The sequence below is a fragment of the Cyanistes caeruleus genome, chromosome 22 (genome assembly GCF_971803275.1).
Source record: "Cyanistes caeruleus chromosome 22, bCyaCae1.hap1.1, whole genome shotgun sequence".
Taxonomy (NCBI): domain Eukaryota; kingdom Metazoa; phylum Chordata; class Aves; order Passeriformes; family Paridae; genus Cyanistes; species Cyanistes caeruleus.
Genome location: NC_141722.1, coordinates 6,302,149 through 6,322,461, shown reverse-complemented (window position 1 = coordinate 6,322,461; position 20,313 = coordinate 6,302,149). Strand labels below are relative to the sequence as shown.

The following is a 20,313-nucleotide window of genomic DNA, read 5'->3' as shown; positions in this document are numbered from 1 at the left end:
TTAGTGATGCAGGTGGTTTTATTTAAAGCAATAACATCAAAGCAAAACCTCTGCTGATTCAGCTCATAAAAATCATTGATGCATAAAATCCAACAATAATTGTCAAGAAAGAAAAGGGGAAGGAAAGATTGAAAGAACAGAGGAAGAAAAGGCAACCCAACCCTATAAATGCACACAAGACAGTTTAACTCTTTCATGAAGCATTTGCACCCTTGTGTGGGGAAAAAGTGGATGTGGAAAAAATTCTATGGAAGTTGGAGGGAGATGGAATTAAGAAAAGGCATCTCTTTTCCATGTTATCTATCTCTGATGGAAGCTTCTGGTCCAGCCAGCAGCTTGGGAGGGCCTTCATTTACAGTATTCCTTCCTGAAATCTGAAAGCAAATGGAAACGAGGGTCAGCACCTGGAGAGAGATTTCAAACCATTCAAAGAAGCACATGGATTTGTTTCTGGAGTGACCATTTGCAGTCACTGACAGCCCTGATATTAAAAAGCCCCCCAGTGAGACAGACTGTGGGTAAATTATTGCCCAGATCCACCATACAGGATGCAGAAGAAAATGCCATGAGAATTCCATCAGGGACAGCTCCTGGGCTCTCCATTCCCTGCTTAATGTCGTTTCAGCCCCATTTATTAAATTCTCATTCCCCTGGAATGAGTCATGGAATCTCTGAGCTGATCACAAGCCCTGCTTGACAGAATTGCTGTCCTACAAGCAGTGGCACAACCCTGGGGATTAATCCTGGATCAGAAAGAGGAGATTCAGCCCCCAGGGAGGGAGAGCTCTTTGCTTTTCTTGGATGAAGCAACTGCCCATTACCCATAAATTAATTCAACTCCAAACACTCTCCTTCTGCACAGTGTTTTCTGCCCAAACAGCACGCCAGGACATTTTTGGGCTCCATCTCCCTCCCTCTGAGGTCACAGTAGAGCAGGCACTGTTCCACCCCTGCCAGGCTTTCTTTTTCTAATCAAGAAAAATTCCAATTTGTGCCATGCCCAAAGCTTTTAAAAGCCTAATCACTGCTTGCGTCTTGTGGCTCCATGATGAAAGGATGGGAAGAGAGCTGGCTTCTCATTCCTGGTTTTGCCATGAAGTTTCTCATTCCTCTTTGGCTGTGCCTTGGTCACTCACTGATGGACTGTTTCTCCCTCCTGCTGCCCATCCTGCAGCCCTGAAGGTCCCTGCAGCCACCAATTAAAGGGGAAGAAAGTCATGATTACCTTTGTCTAAATCAATGTTCTTTGCTGGGAAGCTTCTGGCTTGCTCAGCCTTCTCCTTCAGGATGTTGTTTTTGTAATCTGTGCGAGAGAGGAGCAGAATTCCCACAGGCATTAGGATATTAAAAGGAAATGAGTTTTGTGAGCAAGACAGGGGTGATCAATCCTTCCTTGATGTGCTCTAGGTCTGGCACCTCTGATTTCTAGGAATTATTTGTGGGGTTACTCAGCAGGAAAACAGCTCTGACTTCATTTTAGCCCCTGGCATTAATCAGTCGTGCAAACTTCAGCTCCCTGCTTCTTACAGGCACCATGAATCCTTCCAGCTCTGGATTATCCCCTCAAATACCACCCCTGGAGGTGACTGATGCAATTATCCAGAGATTTTGCTCTCCTGGGACACACAGAGAAGGACTGTTGCAACCCACCCTCTGCAATTCCTTTCTTTACTTCCAATTTTGTATCTCTCTTGTTTACTGGGGCCTTTACAGTAATTCTTTGGACCTAATGTTTGTCAGCTTGTTCTTTTAAAGGTTGTACCTTTACTGGGGATGCAAAATTAAAAAAATCAAAGGGACAATTATTTCCTTGCTTACCAAGCAAGTTGCAGCTGATGTGAACTTGGCATCATGACAAGGCTTCAGGAATCTCAGGGTGGTGCAGACAAGAGCATCACTTTTGTGAAATGGATTCACTCCAAGTCCCAGCAAGAACCAACCCCCGATCAATTATTGACGCAATAAACTGAAGGCTGCACCTTCAGACCCCAGCAAGGAACAGCATCTATCTTCAGAAATGTTGGAAATTCCCCAAATCAGTCCTATAAATCCCCCAAAAAACCACTTTCACAGTGTGAGATGAGCTTCCTTACCCACTGCCCACTGTCTTTTATTTTACCACAAGTTCCAGGGGGATTTGTATTTTCTCTACCACAGGGCCTCTGTTGCAAATTTTCTTCCTCTCATTCTCTGTTTATCTGCCCTAATTGCTACCACAGATCTTGACAGAAGGCCCAAATGTTCACTGAATGATTTGACATCCACGGAGGATGAAAATCAGAAAGTTAAACCAAACTGGCTTCAACAAAAGGTGGAGACAATGAACTCAACTAACTCAGGACTTCTCTTTATCCAATTCTGGTCAAATAAAGTCATACCCACTTCCAGAGGTTAAAGAATGGGTTAAATAACTTTAAAATATCCAAGTGCCATTAGAAATTTCAGATTTACAAGGCTTCTGACCTGGTTTGGTGGCCAGGGATACCTACCCAGCCTGATGTCTTCACTTTTGTGTGGGGTCAGATCTGTCGCGTCCACTGTAAATTCTTTAAGATTCACATCCTTCCTGAAGGGGAGTAATGGTGGAAAATGGTATTGTCACATCCTTTAATAACTGGCTCATTTCAAACTTTTTCCCCAATAGCTTTACTTCTTTAGAGAATTTAATTGCTTTAATTTTTATTTTTTCCCCCCCACTTTTTCTCTGTTTGTCCAGATCTTAGAACAATGGGCAGCCAATCTTGGAACTTCCTTATCTCTTTCACTTTAATCATATAAAATAAGGTCTGGAGGAGCCCAGGTCCGTGATCTTGGCCCCATCTCACAGCAGATCTGTGTATTACTCCTTTCCCACCAACTCCCAAGGACATCTCACAGAAACTTCATCCCTGAATCAGTTCCCAAAGAATAACGAGAGAAAATTCAATTGCCAAATCAGCCCCACAAACCATTTTCTCCTTCCACTTCCTCCTCCTAACCAGATTTTCAGCTCGTTTAGTCTCTTAGCTGAGGAGGGGGGGCATGAGTCCATTTTACTGCATTCTAAACCAAATTAATAATATTAATTCTATTATAATTAATTATACTTACTCTCCGTATTTCTTCACATTGTATTCATAACCTAAGCAGGAGGAAAAAGCAGAATGAGCAGTCCCAGCCAGTCCAGATGCATTCCTGGATGGATCCATGGATCCAAAACCAGTGCTTTGGGTGTCACCCAGAGATCCCTTGATGGAATCCCACAGAGTCACCCAGCACAGCAAGGACCCGGACCCCTGAGTTCCCAAGGGATAAATCCCACTTGTGAAGGGCTTTTCTTCTCCCTTCTACAGAGCAACTCAGCAAATCAGCGAGTGGGATTCAGCCAAAACCTGGACTTGATTACCTTGGAGATCTTTTCCAAACCCAACAATTCCATGAAATCGAGGCCTGGACATTTTTACACCACACCAGCCCTGCAAATCCTCCCCACTGGGCAACTTCCTGGTTTTCCAGGAGGGGATCCCTGCATGCAGCACTGCTCCTTGCAGGAACCATTTGCAGAACAATGTCCCAGGATGCCACTCCAAGCAGGACAGGACAGGTTTTCCCTGGACTCACCTCTCTGCCGGCGCTTGCGGGTGATGAGGACCACGATGATGAGGAGGACGAGGAAGAGCAGCAGAGTGGCCAGGATGTAGCCCAGCTGCTGGAAGAAGTGCATCCTGCTCTCAGGGATGATGACATTGATGACATTGTGGCCCCTGACCACATTTGGATCTGAGGGAAGGAAAGCGGGATCACTGGAAGTGACATCCAGAGAAAGGCAGGATGACAGGTGGGAATGCTCAGGGAGGTGAAATTCTTCTGAATTGCAAGAACTAAAGGGCAAATCAGTGCCTGATTTACACCACCCTGCACCTCTGGCAGGTGGGACATGCTGTGCTCTTCACCAAACCATGATTCCCCAGATTTATCAGGGAATTGGTGATCCCTGGGCCATCAGCAGTGGGGAATTCCAGAGCAAAGCCATCCCAGCCAGCCCCAAACCTTCCAGAGGGCAACACAGCCCTCCTCTGGGTCCCTTCCAACACACACTCCACACTGCTCTGGCTCCAGAGAGCAGCCCCTCCTTGTCAAGGGTTTTAATTTATGGAGTGGGAAGAGTTTTCAATGCCAAAAAATGAGCTTACTTTGAAATGAAATAAAAATCAATAAAATAAATACCTCCCCCACCCCACCCCCCCCAAAAAAAAAAAACAAAACAACAAAAACCACAGAGGAAAGCCAAGATTCCATTCCTTTTGTGGGTGCAGTAGAATTTCTGTTCCACAGCACAGGGAAGGGGAACTCAAAACTTCTACGTGGAACATTTTTTTGCAGATCTCAAATAAATAGGTCAATGTTTTACACACGTAAAGAGGAAGTGACTCCTCTGCTTGCAGCACTCAGAGAAATGGACAAAGCCAGCCCAAGCATGGATGGAATCCCACAAGACTTTCTGGGAGAAGGTTTTATTCCTTCAAAACAGAGCTGAAATGACACCTTCGCACCTTACAGGGAATTTTCACAGAGCACCAGGTGAGAACAGGATGGAGCCCTCACCTCCCATTCCCTTGGGAGTTCCTCCTGCTAATTACCCAGACAGAACAAGGGGAAAAGTGGGGGGGAAATATCTCCAAAGCCACAGTACCCTTTAGCAGATGTGTTCTGACACTTCTGGAAGTGCTGGCACAGGGACTGGTTCCAGTTTTTTGGGCAGTTTGTTCCCAGCATTTAAAAACACCAACCCAGCAAAAATAAAATCAAGCCAGGCAAGAGTGAATTGAAATAAACACTCTGAAATCAGAGCTGATTGTTTGCTAATGCCAACAGCAGTCCTAGAAAATCAAAAAGCTTGAGCAACATGCTCTGTTCTGGTGGCCCAGTGCTCTACTCCAGCAGCACTCTGCTTTTTACTGGTATTTTCAGATGCCCTGTGTTCCCTGAACACAATGCTGGAAAATCCATGGGATTTCCACCCTGCCAAGCTAAAAAACATCAATTCAAACCCACTTGCAAAGCTGAAAACAGCACATGTGACAGCTCTGCTTTGTCACATCCCTGCCTCCTTTCTGCTATGAGATGGTGCCACAGCAAACAAAGGAATTCTATTCCTGGCTTTTTGCTTTCCCAAAGTACTGCAAGACAGGGGTAAATTGGGCTGAACTTTAGGCAACACTGAGGAGGTCACTGCAACAGCAAACAGTGGAAACAGAGATTGCATAACTTTGGGCAGTGGAATATATCCCATTTTATAACTGGGGAAACTGAGGCACGGAGGGACAGCTCTGTCATGCCAGTGAGTGTCAGTGCCCTGAGCAGGATCACAAGGTCTCACAGACTCCTCTTCACCCTACACCAGAATTGAAGCTGTGGTGATGAAGGTTTATTCTGTATCCAAGATCTAATCTCTCAGCACATCTCACAACCTGCCCCGCATTCACTCCCAGGACACTTTAACCACTGAAATAAAATCCTGATGGTGTTGGGGGAGAAAATAAATCCTAAGCAGAGGCGGGGGTGGGGGGAATAAATCCTAACAGTGTCGGGGGGAAAAGCTTAGACCAGAGGTGGTTTAACATGACTTTCCCCAAGCATCAAGGACCAAATTCTTCGGCTGGAAAAAGTGGGGAGCTTTCCACAAAGGGTTGCAAATATTTTAGCCCTCATGATGAGACACAACAGATTCTTCAGCCACGTGCTGCAGAGCAAATCCTGAGTAAAAATACTCTTTTAGTAGACATCCACCACATTTACACTGCTGAGCCTGAGAGCAGCACTGAGCCCCTGCTTCTCTTCCAAACAGGATAAACTTTCCTGTCTGGGAATGGCTCTGGAGCTTGGAGCAAGGCCAGGAGCTGAGGCTGCTGCCTGAAGAAAGCTCCTTGGTTTGCTTTTGTTGTCTCCCCATTTATGTTGTGCTCTCCAGAATTCCAGGCAGTTTTTCATGGAATGGGGCAGTGCCTCAGCCTCCCCTGCTGCACCCAGGCAGGGCTGGAAAAGGAAACCTCTGGATGTCTCCACTGCTTGCACATTCCCACAGACTCAGCACATTTTTGTGTGTGGTGCTCCCAGCCCAGCTGAAGGGTCACTGCCTGCAGGGGACAAAACTGTCCCAAAGCTGCTGCTTTGGACAGTGGAAGTGGCTTTTGCCAGGAAGGGAAATTCCTCCAGCACCACAGCCAAACTCAGGTTAAATCACTCAGAGATTCCACCTCATTTCTGAGCAGGTAGGGAACTACTCAGAACAACATCCAGGAAAAAGAGGAATAAATTTCTGGGTGAATGACTCTGGAAACAAGATCTAGCTTCCATCTGTGGATAAGGCTCAAGGGCTGTCTGCAGGAACTCTGTTATTTGGATGTCTTGCTCTCCAGCCACCTCTCCTCAGCACTGCCTGGATTTTCTGGACACCAACCTTAGCCCCAGGGAAAAAGTTTAGGTCTCTATGACTTGAGAAAGCAAATTTCTACAGGAGAATAAACCTATTAAAAAATGTATGAAGTAAATCAAAATTCTATATTAAACAGCCAATAAATATTAAAACACAATGAATATTTTAAAGTGTTAATAAAGAACTATACCCAAAAGACGTTAAAAAAAAAATATTAAACTTGGGATTTTTGTTTTCTTTTTCTGCCTGAATGAGGCGTGATGGTTTTGAGTTTGGACAGGCTGACAGATGATAGCTCAGTGCAGTGGAAAATATGAAAATTGGTTTATGGCACACACACACACAAAAAAAAAAAAAAAAAAAAAAGCTGAAGGGTGGAGTAAAATTCCTGGTGGTTGATTCTGCATGGTCTGGCACCTTGCACAGCCTAAACATCCGTGCAGAGACAAACTGTGGTGTCAAACAAGAGTTGTGACAGCAAAGGCAGGGCTGCATCAACCCCCTGCCCACACCTTCTCCCGATCCATAAAAGTGTGGAGGAAAGGAAGCCAACAAAAAGTGAGAGGGAGCTGTACAAAAGCACGGAACAAACCCATCTGGTTTGCCCCAGGGCCTGTCAGCAGTGCAGAACTGCCCTGGGACAGAGGGGCCAGGAGCTGCCCTGTGCCCTCAGCACTGCAAAAGGGGGACTGACACTCAATTTTGTTTCAATCTCTCAGGGCCTGAGACAGCAAGGTGTCCTTGATCCCAGGCCTGGAGAGGAATTGTTGACCAAAATGGGAAAGCTGTAGCTAACATGCTATATGGATGCAGGACTACAAACACGTGAGAAAATATAAAAGCTAAAATCCTAAGGCATCAAGTCCAGTGATGGAAGGACATTCCACAGCATCCTCACTGCCCCTGTGCAGCTCCAGGTGCAGGCAGGTGATGGAAACAGCTTGGAATCATCTGGAGCTGAGCTGGCTGAGCTCTTTAGAGCCCCAAAGATGCAGCTGTGGATACTTCTCATAGTGTGGAAAACCCCTCTGTGAGAAGTCCATAGAATCACAGAATGAACCAGGCTGCAAAAGACCTTTAAGATCCAACCTTTGACCTAACAGCTCCTCATCTACTAAACCCAGCACCGAGCACCACGTCCACCAACGAGGCAGAGGGATTCCGCCATTTTATCCAACTAAAGGGAGAGAGAGTCTGGCTTTTCCCAGCAGGATTTCCTGCAAATTCTCCACAGGAGAAACCACTCACCTGCAGCTGGGGCCACGCTGTGTGTGGTGAGGTTCACCACCTTCCTCTCCTTCTCTGGCTCTGTCACGGACACGTGGTAGATCCTGCGCTCATGGAGCCCGCAGTAGTGGTGGTGCAGGTGGCAGGAGTAGGTGCCCTCATCGGCGCTCTCCAGGTGGGAGATGCGCAGGGAGAAGTCTCCGAGGGCGAAGGCGCCGCGGGTGACGTTCATCTTCTGCCGCAGGAACAGGGGCCCGTAGGAGCGGCGCTCACCGGACGCGTACAGGTCCACCAAGCGGTCAGCGCGGTCATGGGGCACGCCGGGGGGCTGCCGGTCCCAGTGAACCACCTTGGAAAAACACCAGGTTGACTTTTTTGGTAAAATTTAAGAGTTTAAGGAGACACAGATAACAGAGCAAAGATTAACAGCTGGGTGTTTGGCGTTCTGTCAAGAGCACACTTGCTATCTTGGAGACATTTTTTATATATTTATATTGTATTAGCTTACTGCATATTTATAAACCATATTTATATTTATTGCGTATTTATAAACAATTCTACATAATTAAACTTTTCTTTAAATTAGTTAACATATTCTAAAAACTACGTAACTTTTCTTTAGGACTCCTTTTTTTAAACAAGCTCATTTCTTAGTTATAGTTTTAGTCTATTCTTATTATCACCTCTAGTTTTAAGTTTATATTTTCTTCAGACAATAAGTACTAATAGTTAACATGTCAGTAACAAAAACTTTCATTATGTCTGTCAAATGTTATCTTAATTAAACAAGTAGTTTAAGCATAGCTACTAATTATTTTACTATTATGCCTAAGTTTAGTTAAACTTAAAACTATAACAAAACTACTTTATATATATATGTATACATGACATTTATTCTATTATTTTACAAAAAAACTAATATTATAGTATGTATTTGTAAGAACCTGCTGCTCCTCCTCGCTGTGCCGCTCCGTCCAGATGTGCTGGCGGTTGACACAAGGCAGCGTCACCGTGCTGCCCGCTGGGGCCACCAGAACTGGCTTCTCACCATCCCAATACTCGCTGGCCTCCTCACCTGCTGGGGAAACTCAACCTTGGAATGGGCATTTTTCCCCACTCGTGCCATTTTTCCCTCCTGTCCCTTTTTTCCCTGCTTAATCTACTTAAGTTTCCTTCCCAGGTTTCCTTTCCTTGGCCAAAATCAGCAAAATTTTAGGCCAGTTCACTGTAGTGCACCGCGATCTCATGGACATGGCTGATGCGAAGTTCCCACTCGATGCCAAGGGTCAAGGACAGCCAGGCACATCTGAGATTGCTCCCAGAGCCTGGAATCCTGAATTCCAAGTGTCAAGGAGAGCCAGGCACACCTGAGATTGCTCTCTTGGAATCCTAAAACTCCACAAGATTGGAATCCTATAAGACACCCCCACCCAAAATACTGCCACATGGCACAGCTTGAACATGCATAAAACTGAACAACCCTGGCTTTTCCACACTTATTTCAGTAATTAGTAAAAAAAAACAAAAACACCTTTATCCTCTACATCTTTGGCCATTTCATGAAGCAAGACCACTTTCTTCTCCATCTAACTCAGAGTTAATCTACTGCTTCAGAAAGCAGGAAGCAAATTCCCTCCACAAGCTAAGAATGGAATGAGGATCTTCATCCCAATCCTCTGAGCAGGAAATGCTTTCCTACCCACAAAGGCCCTAATTACTGGAGGAGCTGAAGCAGCACTGCTCTATGTTTGCCTCTTGAAAAGGAATAACAGAAGAAGCCAGAGCACAGAGGAGCAGACTGGGCTCTCTGGATGTTTTTATTGTGCTGTGAGAGCAGCAGAGGAGATGCACTTCCCCACCAGTAGCTCCACTGGTGTTCTCCAGAGGTTTAAATGGGTTTTAATGGGTGCCTGTGTGGATGGGTGGGACTCCCTGCAGCTGCCAACAGCTTGCTTTTAGAGCTGGGCTTAAGGTGGGTTTTTAAGTACAGGCTGCCCAGGGCAAGCTCAGCAGCCAGAGCACAAGCAGGTCCTTGTGGCTGAGCTGAGGGTGTGGATTGTCACCAGGGAGGAATTGTCACTAGGGAGGGATTGTCACCAGGGGTGTGCTACTGCTGCAGCAGGGACAGTTTGGTAACGACTGAGAGCAAACACTGAGCTGAGCAGGCTCCAGGCACTGTTTGGCCAAGGAAGAAGAGAGGTTTGTAAATGAACCTCTGAAACTCAGACAGCAAACAGCACAGAGAGCACCCGGCTCTGCTGGTGCTTCCCAAGCCTCCTGTAGCACCTGTAAAACCTGGAACTGTCTGTACACCCACCTCTATTGGCGATGACCAGCTGGATTTTCACAGTTTCATACAGGTGGCAGTAGTGATGGTGAAGATTGCAGGAATATGTGCCTTCATCACTCTCTGCAACACCTGTAGAGCAGGAAAGAGAGAGGAATTCCGTGTTCTGTACTGAGACAATGATTATTTGTGTCATTTGCAGTTTCCCAAATCCTTGTCTGAATACAAGACAACTTCATTCTAAGCCATCCTTATCACCAGGGTGGGATAAACAGAAACAAATCATCTCACCCAATATAATGATTTGGTCACTTAATATGTTCAGTTGGTTTGCTCTTGTGAGGAAGATATTTCTATTAACAGGTGGAAAGAGGAAGCTGGTTCAGGTTTAGCTGAGAGCAGGCACAGGAACAATGGCCATGGAGTGTTCATTGCTCAGGAACTGAATCACAATCACAGGGCAACAAAAAGCCCAGGTGGCTTTCAGGTGGTTACAAGTTCTCTTTCAAAACTGGTCTGTTTCAAAGGCAAATAAAATACTCAGTGCTTCAGAGAACCACACAGAATCACTGAAGTTGGAAAAGAATTCCAAGATTGAGTCCAACCTCAATCCCCACCTTGTCACCCAGGCCAGAGCACTGAGTGCCATATCCAGTCCTTCCCTGGACACCTCCAGGGGTGAGGACTCCACTTCCCTAAGCATCAATTCCCATGTTTAACAACCCCTTCCAGAGAAAAAAATCCTCCTGTATCCAGTCTGAACCTTCCCTGGGCCAGCTGGAGGCTTCATTTTGAAGCAGAACCAGACAGCTGCCCTAGGTTTGAGGGCAATTCCTCAACTTCTCCTGCCTTGAATCTCCAGCTGAAAGCTCCACTTCCCTAAGCGCCCAAGGAGCAGAAATTATTTAATGTAACTGTCCAGGTATGCATGTATTTGGTAAGAGGGGATGCTGAGAGGATTTTGATCTGCTGAATGTGCTGAGCTGTGCAGGTTTTCTGGGACAGACTTGGAGGTACACAAATAACCAGAGCACTGAGTGCCACCAGTGCACTGAGATTGCTCCCAGACCCTGGAATCCTGAATTCCAAGCATCAAGGACAGCCAGGCATACCTGAGATTGCTCCCAGACCAGGGATGGGGGCTTCCCCACCTCCCCAGGCAGCCCGTTCCAAACCCTGAAATTCCTCCTGAGAATTAGGCTTATTATCAAATATTAAATTTATTTATCAAAAAATATGCAGTGAGCCAACCATTTACACCAAAACCCACAAATCCCATTGAGCCCCAAACCCTCCACAGGGTGGGGAAAAAGGCTCCACACCTTTGATCACCAGTGAGAAATTCCCATCTGCAAAGGCATTCTCAGGCATGAGGATCCTGCCCTGGTTGTAGGAGCTGTAGACACGCTGGTCCCCAGCTGAGTACATGTCACAGAGCCTCTCCATCCTGCTGTCCCCATAGTAGGAGCTGAGCAGGTCCCAGTGCACCACGCGCTGCCTGTCGTTGAGGCGGTCCTGGGTCCACACCATGCGGTGGCTCTTGCAGGGCAGCACAGCCTGGGAGCCCAGCACAGCACTGATGTTCAGCACAGACACCACCACGCTGGCTGGGTTGGAGGCATCAGCTGGGACTGAAAATCAGGAGCAAACAGCAGAAAAAAAAAGAGTTGTAGGGTTATGCAGTTAATGGCGTGTGAATAAGGCGCTGGAATGGGAGTCAGGCTTGTGCTGGAATCTCCGCACGCTTTTGATTCTGGTTTCAATACCAGAATGGGGCACTGTCATGGAGAATTGAAGAATCCTGAGCTGGAAGGGACCCAGAGAATCACTGATCCAACCTTATCCCTGCACAGGCACCCTAACAATCCCACACTGTGCATCCCTGGGAGTGGTGTCCAAAGGCTCCTGGAGCTCTTGGGACTGGGACCATTCCCTGGGGAGCCTGGGCACTGCCCTCCTCAGGGGGAAAAACCTTTTCCTAATAAATAAAATTTTAACACACAGATTTCATTCATGTGTGTTCTCAGGATTGTACACTTGAGCTGTCCTACCCACCCTTCCTAATCCTGCCCCCCAGCTTAATCCAAGTTTAGAGACACCACTGCATGGGATGCATAACCCATGAAAGTTAGGAATGAAAGCCCCTGTGAATGCCATGGAATCAGGGTCCCTCTCACTCTTCCTCACAAAACCTGGCAGATTTACAGAGATGCCACTCACCTGAATATGAGCACACAGAACCTGTCAAAGCAGAAAATGAAGAGTGTTACTGACAACAAAAGGATAAAAAAGCTACAAATTCCAAGTCACCAGCCACCTCTGTTATTGCTCCATCTATTCTCCCCTGCCCTGTTAATACTGATGTTTATATCTGGCTGCTCCATTTCCCATTCCTGACACACTTTGTCTACACAGTTAATTCTGTGGTGCTCTGGATGCATCAGCTCTCTCCAACTCACATGACTCAGATCCACACAGGAAGAACTTTGCCAGAGATGAACCAATTCCTTTGATTCTGCATTTTTCTGGTCCAGTCCCTCCTGTTCCTTGTGTGGGAGGGGTCTAGAAGGTCTCCTGGCATCAGGCTTTTGATTCCCAACACAGATTCCCAACACAACACCACCATTCATCTCTCCACCCAGCCAAACCCAAGTGGGTTCCATCAAAATCATTGGAGGTTTTGTCCTGCTAATGTCAGAGGCACAAAGTCCTGCAGACAAAGACTGTATTTTTATTTTTTTTTCTAGCCCTGGAATTTATGAATTTCAAATTCAACTCCAGACTGGGGGTATTTTAGCACACCCCCAAGTGCTGAGAATAAACTTAGTTTCCTCCCCTTTTTCTGTCTGGGGGCAGGGAGGGAAGAGAACAAAAAATGAGCAGCACTCTCAATTGAACTGCCAGCTCAAAGGCACCACAGATAAGAGGCATTTTTTTTCTTACAGTTAAAATCTTAGCATCACAAAGAGAAAAATCAAATTTTGGTCCAGGTCTGTGTTCTCTGTATATAAGAAAGAGACATCACAATTCCATCATTTGATTGTCTCTCCTGACAGGCTGCAAAATGTATCAGCCAATGTTCCACAGCACCAAATCAGCCAGGAAAAATCGGTGTCACTTGTGACAGGCCACCAGCTGCCAGCACAGCAAAAGAGTCACCGTGCCCAGGCAATGTCCTCGTGGCTGAACAAGTGTGGTTTGTGACATGAACAGCGATTTGTCAGCTGGGGAATGGTGTCTGAAGCTACTTCCAGAGCCCTGCACGAACAACAAATTGATTTGGTGTGACAGAAACATCCTCTGCTGGCTCAGGCAGAGGAATGAAGGCATTTACTGCTCTCCTTTCCTCTGGAGAGCTAATGGCAAAAACATTGAGCAGCATCAAATTCCCAAAGCAGATTTACAAATGCAGTGCTGTAAATACAACAAGTGGCAAAAGCTCAGCCACCCAAAGCTCTGAGCTCACACCAGCACCTGGTTCTGCACCTTTTTGGACCCCTGTACCTTCCACCTGCCAGGGCAAGGACCACCCTTCTCTTCCCCGCCTCTTCCCAGGTGGAGCTGCTGGAGCCTGAGCAGCCAGCACTTCTAAACACAACTCTCTGTGAAAAAGGGGCTTGGCTGGGATGGAACAGCTTTTAGACAAGAAAAATTGATGTCTTGTGGGTTCTTTTCCCCTCCACTCTTAAAACTTCAGCCAGGAACAGGGCAGGAATGCTGCTGCTTCAGAAAGTCATTCCAAGGCATTTCTGGTTTGCCCCTCAGTGAGCAGGAGATGCTGTGTCCTGTTGGGACCAGGGAAGATCCTGTGGATTTTATACTCTGCATTTTATAGACTGGATTTGTGACTTGCTGGCTGTTGCCACACAGAGCTGGGTTGACATTGAGCATCACAACAAAAGCCATTCTAGATGAGGTAAACTTAAATATTGGAGCTCAGCACACAGAGATGGGAGAGAAAGGGTTTCTCATTTTGTGCAAACAGAGTCTGGACAGAAACTTTGAGTCTGAACCTGCCCTAGGATATCTTCCATAGTTTGGAAAGAAAAAGGATAACTCTTCACAAGAGGCACAGGAATTCCAGCAGACAAAGAAGGAAGAACCGATTGTTCTGATTCCCCAGCCATGCTAGAAATCTGCACACATTCATCAGTTCATGGGTAAGGCTCAAACTTATTTGACAAAGCTGTAAATGAGATCACTCAGAAATCGGAGGAATCTGGTATGTCTCTGACCTCTTGCATGCCTGGAAAAAATGGAATTTAGAACAACTGACCTTCAATAACCTGAGCAGTGAGCAGCAGTGGAAGGAGGAATGAGACTTTTTCTCTTTTCAGTGTCCTCCCTCTGCTGTGGGACCCTGCTCTGCTGTATGAGCTAGAGCAACCAAGCCCTGTTTTAAAAAGGGATTTTATGACACAGCAGCTTCTGAACAGAGGTAGAACCACAGTCCAGTAAAGGTGACAGCTCATGAACTGTAGCACTGGGGTCAGCTGCAAGCAGGGATTTTGGTAAGCCAACTGCAAAACCAAAGAGTCTTCATGTACCTGGTGACAGCTCTGACCTCTGTCATCACAGGCCTCAGCTTCTTTACCTTCTAAACCTCAGCTGCCTTCACAGCTGTCAACACAGAACTCAACTGGGGCTTTCATTTTAGAATTTCAAACTCCATGGGATGGACAATCATTTTATCTTCTCTGAGTGACATAACCACAAAAAAACCCCAACAAAAAAATACCAACAAAAGACAATTCTGTGCTATCCCCTGACACATTCTGTGCTGATTCAGCAGGATCCCAGAGTTACTCTCTGGTCCCACAGTAGAGGAAGAGGAAAGCAGTCTGGAAAATTATTTCTTAATCCCTTGTAAAAGGCAGAGCCAACTCTTACTTCTTGAATCCCATCCATTTTTCACATGAAGAATCAAGCCACAAAAAAACTGTGGGCAAACTAGAAGCAAAAGGCTCAGGCTGTGAAAGATGTGTGACATGCTCAGAGCTCTCCAGGTAGTGTCCTTGGAGCAGGGCAAGGACAGAAAACTGTCCCCTGAGTCCTCAATGAACAATCCTGGGATAAACTCCCTCCTGGGACACAGGAGCTGCTGCTCAGCTCAGTGCTGGATAAAACCACTGAATCTCTGTTTCATACTGGGGGATGCAAAATGACCAGAGCAGAAAAGTCCTGCAGAAAGGACATGTTCCTACCCAAATCTGTGTGAGCCAGATTCCTCATATCTCCCATGAATCCCTTTGTTTAGAGGAGCTTCCATGGGCTCTGTAGGGTCATTACACAATTACGGGAAAAGCAGCAGTCCCACCACACTGTCCCCAAACCCTCTGGGGATAGCAGGGGCTCCATCCTTACTCTTTAGGGGGCTGAGAGGCCCTGACAGCTTTTGATGCAGCAGCAGCAAGGTGACAGTGAAATAAATGAGCCCAGCTCTCCTCTAGGAGCCAGGTTTTTTTAACCCACTGAGCAGGAACCAGGAGAAACATCTGGGCTCATCTGGAGAAGGGATATGGTGCACAAAACAGCTCCTCCTAAACTTCTCCCATTCACCTCCTGTCCAGCCTGCAAGACTCAGCTTTTCAGTAAAACAGAATTTCCCTTCAAATCCCACTGATGGTCAAGCCAGGCTTTGAACTGGGATTTTCTCTAAATCTCTGTGCTTGTTTATTTCTAAAGACTTCCTGGGACAACTTTCCCAGCAGCAGAATCTCCCACTTCCAAAAAGGATGTCAGAGCCCTTAAATACCCATCCAGCTCCAAAAATTCCAGCCCACCCTGCAGGTAGGAACATGCAGAGAGCAGGAAACTGCATAAAGGAAAAACTTTATGTCTGTACAAAGAGCCAATCCCCACCTGGGGCACAGACAGGATCCAGCTTTTCTGGGATTCTGAGTTTTAGAAATCCTCCCCTGCCTTGTGAGCTCCCCCTTGGCTGCAGGCCCATGGAATGGTTTTGTAGAGCCATTCCAAACACGGGCTGTTCCTCCCTGAGACATTAACACTTGAAGGAGTGGTTTCCGTGCAGGAGGGATAACAGATTTCCTCACAGCATAGATTTGCCCCCTTCTCATCTGCACTATTGAGTTATAACCTCATTTGGGTGGGCTCAAACATCAGGGCTGCCTGGAGTGCAACCGGGTAAATCCAAAATGCACCTGAAATTCTGTCAGAGATCATCCATGCTCCCATGGGACCTCTGGCTCTGCAGCAGCCCAACTTGCTATTCCTGCCCTCAGATGCTCTGCCAAACCTCACTGGGAGTCACTGGACTGGTTGTGACAGAACTGTGGCCTCTCCTCCTCCTCTTTAACCCACCCCACACCCCAGATTTCTGAGCCACTTTAACCGTTCTGTACCTATGACTGATCCATCATTTGCCAATTCCTAAACCTTGCCTTGGGGCATTGCAAAAATGCCATGGTGACATGGAAAGTGGATTAATTAGGGACCAAAGGGAGAACTTCTCACCTTACTCCACCTCAGTGCTGAGGAACTGAGTGGCCCAGGTGTCAGCCACAGCCTTTTAAAAGGGCTAGGAAGAGAAAGGAGTCACAAGCCCCCCAAAAAGTTCTGCTCCTCACTTCCTACTCTTTTCTTGCACCTTGCTACCCAAAAGTCAATTCTGTGTCTGTCTTTATGCTGACAAGAGGAAAAGAAACCCAAAAACCACACATCTTTTTTTCCCTCCATCTGAACCCTCACACACATGCACCCTCAGCTGTTTCTGCTTCTTCAAACCTAAAAAAGTAACCTTAAGTCCTGTAAATATGACTGTGAAAGCTTTGCTGTACTCATACCCAAGCTTATTGGTTTTGAATTTGTTGATAGGAAAAAAAAATTTTAAAAAATTGCACAAACATGTGAACAGAGCTCCAACAACCTCAAACATTTTTCCATTCTCTCCCCAAAAAAAGCAGAGGAAACCCACAACTCCCTCCCCTCCCCAGACAAAAACAGAGCAAATTTAGGAATCTGAACAAAATCTTACAAAGATAACAGCTCAAAATCTCACAGCCAACCCCCAGCCCCATTGTGCAGCTGAAATAAAAACAAGTAACAGGCTAACAGCTCAAAGCTTACTTTGCTGAAGCAAAATCTGCCACAGGAGGAGTTTTGCAAGTTGCTCCATTTCTTCGACTTCTCAGAGTTTTTGCCTCTCTTGAAAAACAAGCTGAAGATTTTTTTTCCTTTAACTTTCTTTTCTGTAACTGGAAAACACTATGACCTCATCAGTTTACATCCCCAGAGCTGAGGACAGCAGCTCAGATTCTGCAGGATTACTCCACCTCCAACTTCCAACTCCCCACCTCCCCAGTCCCACTCCACCTCCTTCCTTTCCCTCACACTTTCTGCAGATCCCTCTCCTCCTTCCTCTCCCTCCGAGACCTTCTGAGCCCTTCCTGACTCTGACATCAAAGTTTCAGTTGAAACTGGAAGTTGGTCCCACACAGCTCTGGGCTGACAAAACAAATCTTTCTCCCTCCCCTTAGGGATGGAACCAATTTTCCTTGTGCTTTACTTGATCCAGCTGTTTCTCCCTTTGTCTGACACTCCTCCAGACTGGATTTATTCTGCTGCCTTCAATAGGGTTTTGATCTTGGTCTCCTCATATGGTTTTACTTCCAGCTCCAGTCTCCAAAGACAACCTAGAAAACAGTATTTACCCTGTCCTGTGATTTGTAAGCAAGGGCTGGGTATTTACAGGAAAATTACAATGAGTATAAAGTCAGGAAATAGAGTATAAAATAGGAAATAGAGTAGCTGCTGCTAGAATATTAAAAGTAAAACTACATATAGGAAAATTAAAATATGGTCAGTTTTTCTGTTTTCTTGCATTCCGTTGTCAGGTTATTGTTGCTTATGGTTAACACCATTTAGTGGATTGGATTTATTGGATTTTACAATTCAGTCATATTAGTCATCAAGTGAAGAAAGGGAATTAAAACTGACTGTCCTTAAATGTCTGTGGGACTCCATAAGAGAATTTAAAAAGACAAGTCAGGAGCCTTCCCTTGGGATCCATGAGGATAAACTTAATTGCCACACTTGAATTTTTCCTTCTGACATTTTTCTGTCTCTCTGCTCTACCAGAAAATAGATTCCCCCTATCCCAGAGGGGAAGGAGTTTCAGGAAAGAGAAGAGAGTTATAATTACCCCCGAAATAAACATTTAAATAACTACACACTGCAACAAGGGAAACTTTGGGAGCATCCACATCAGAACTTCACCCAGTCCAGGATCCTGTCTCCATCATCAGACAGAACCAGGACTTCCAAACAAATTCCAAGAAACTGAAGCTATTATTATTATTAGATAGCATGACCATGAAAAAAAAAGCCTGCTGTTAACTTCACACTGTCCCAGACGGATCCAGAGAACTGGTTTGTTTCTAGGGAAAAATCCTAAAATAATCTTCAGAAAAGAACTTTGTAAAATTTCCCTGGAAACGCCAACTCTGACATTTCTATGAAGTGAGGAGATTTAGGGGTAATGGGATAGGAACAGCCCCTCCCTCCATATTCCTACCCTCATCACCTGAGCTGTGGCACCACCTGGATATGAACAAATCCAGCCTAACTGCAACCCTAATCCCATCAGTTTCTCTTTGCCAGCCTCAGGAATGCTCATTATTCCAATCCCAGAAACACCTGCAGGTAGCAAAGGCTCCTGCTCGCATGTCCCTGATCTGTGCCAGGTGTCACAACAAGGACAGCACTGATCCAGAGCAGCTGCTGGACCATGAATCTCATGGAATCTCATGGAAGAAGAAGCCTTTCCTGTTGTCTCCATCAGGGAGCCAGAGCAGGCCGTGTTCAAAGCAGCCTGGAAAATGCCTGACCGGGGGGCAAAAAAGCTGCTCCCACTGAACAGACAGCGAATCCATCATTCTCTCCTTCCCCTGCTCCCTCCCAACCATGGACAGGACCTTCCAGGCTGCAACTCCAGGGGTTTTTACCACTGTTATAAATACATATTGTGATATTGGCTTTTTGCAAGTATTAAGATGAATATAAGTTAGAATAGCTTTTACTATGTCTTTTTCTTTTTTCTCCTGCTAGTAGCTAAAAAGTTGTTAGGCGTAGGTCAAGAAGAAGTTTGGACGTTGGGGCTATGTCCTGTCAGAGCAAGGATAACCTCCAGGGAAGAGATGATGGGGCCCAGGCTGCTATCAATACTGACTGCCTGTAGAAGAAAGAACTCCAGCCCAAATAAAAAGATTATAAAAGAGACATTAAAACCAAATGTGTGTGCTCTAAAAAGGCAGACCTGAGGAGTGACCGTGCAAAACAATTCCTGGAAAAGTTTGAATATGCATAAATCCATGTAGCAGGGGATGGTATATAAAGGGTGTTTCCAAAGCACCAGGTGTACCCTTGGCAGAGAGCCAAGCACCCTGCCGTTTTAACCCTTTGCTCTATTATCCTTGTTTCCTATTGCCTTTATGTTTATATTAAACCTTTTAAAATTTATCAGGCGAGTGAACCTCGTTTTTCACAGCACCTTTCTGTCTCCCAGCTGTGGCACTGCAGAGGTTACTGCCTGCTCCTCGCAGGGTTTTTGGGAGGGAGCAGATTGCTGTGGTTGCTGCTGTCACGGACTGGATATTTCCTGACTGCAAGGAGCCAAGTCCAGGCTGAACAAGGATGAAATCTCCTAAAATCACCCACTGGAAGAGCAGCAGCTTCTCTGGGGTTCACAGAGGGGAGGAAAGGGACACAGGGTTTGCAGATCTCCGCCTTGTCCCCTCTCTAATCCTGCACAGTCTGCAGCCAGCCCTGCTTCCTGGGGCTTTGCTACTCCAAAGACATCCTGGAAGAGCAGCTGTGTCAACATTTTTCCTGGTCTAGGAGCTGAATTCTTAACGAGCTTCTCCATTCTGAGCTAAGCCGTGCTCCCCAGCCTTTCTCCTTCCCCACTCCCAGGGGAATTGGGATAGATTGTCCCAATACCAAGCATCCCTTGGCTGCCCACTGCTCATCTCCAGCTGACCACAAATCCTGACCAGAGAAAGCAGCTTCATCCAGGCAAGGAAAAGGGACTTTCCAGCAGCAACAGGAGTGGTTTTGCAGGCTCTGCACCTGCCATCAGATCAGGTCAGCAGCAGAAGGCTCCCCTGTTCCCGAAGTTGCCTATTTTTCATTGTGGCAAAAGAAAAATCTGTATTTCACACCTAATTCAGATCTAAAGCAGTGGCACGGGTGGACAAAGCCCTGTTGAAAGTGCACGGGTCACAAGGGTAATTGGCTTGTGGGAAGCTATGATTGTCAGGAAGTTTCCTCTTTTCAGGCTGCACTGAGAGACTTCCCAAGAAATACAAATGGAAGATCAGCAGCAGTTAAAACTGAGCAAGTGTCAGATTAGGAAAAAGGTCTG

General features: G+C 46.1%; 1 protein-coding gene across 2 annotated transcripts; it reads right to left on the bottom strand.

The window, feature by feature from the left end:
- MXRA8 (matrix remodeling associated 8) lies at positions 1-18,428 on the bottom strand. 2 transcript variants are annotated; one of them, XM_023940520.2, is made up of 13 exons: positions 18,125-18,428; positions 17,458-17,584; positions 17,019-17,146; positions 12,150-12,170; positions 11,252-11,560; positions 9,960-10,061; positions 8,587-8,717; positions 7,664-7,991; positions 3,601-3,759; positions 3,091-3,121; positions 2,490-2,566; positions 1,226-1,303; positions 1-374 (listed from the first exon to the last, which is right to left on the bottom strand). In XM_023940520.2, the coding sequence occupies exons 3-13, from the start codon at positions 17,065-17,067 to the stop codon at positions 349-351; spliced, it is 1,311 nt and encodes a 436-aa protein (XP_023796288.1). In that variant the 5' UTR covers positions 17,068-17,146; positions 17,458-17,584; positions 18,125-18,428; the 3' UTR covers positions 1-348. The 2 variants fall into 2 exon arrangements, with proteins under 2 accessions (XP_023796288.1, XP_023796289.1); XM_023940521.2 differs by lacking the exon at positions 18,125-18,428 and having other exon boundaries at positions 17,019-17,109; positions 17,458-17,544.
- Positions 18,429-20,313: the final 1,885 nt, after the last annotated feature.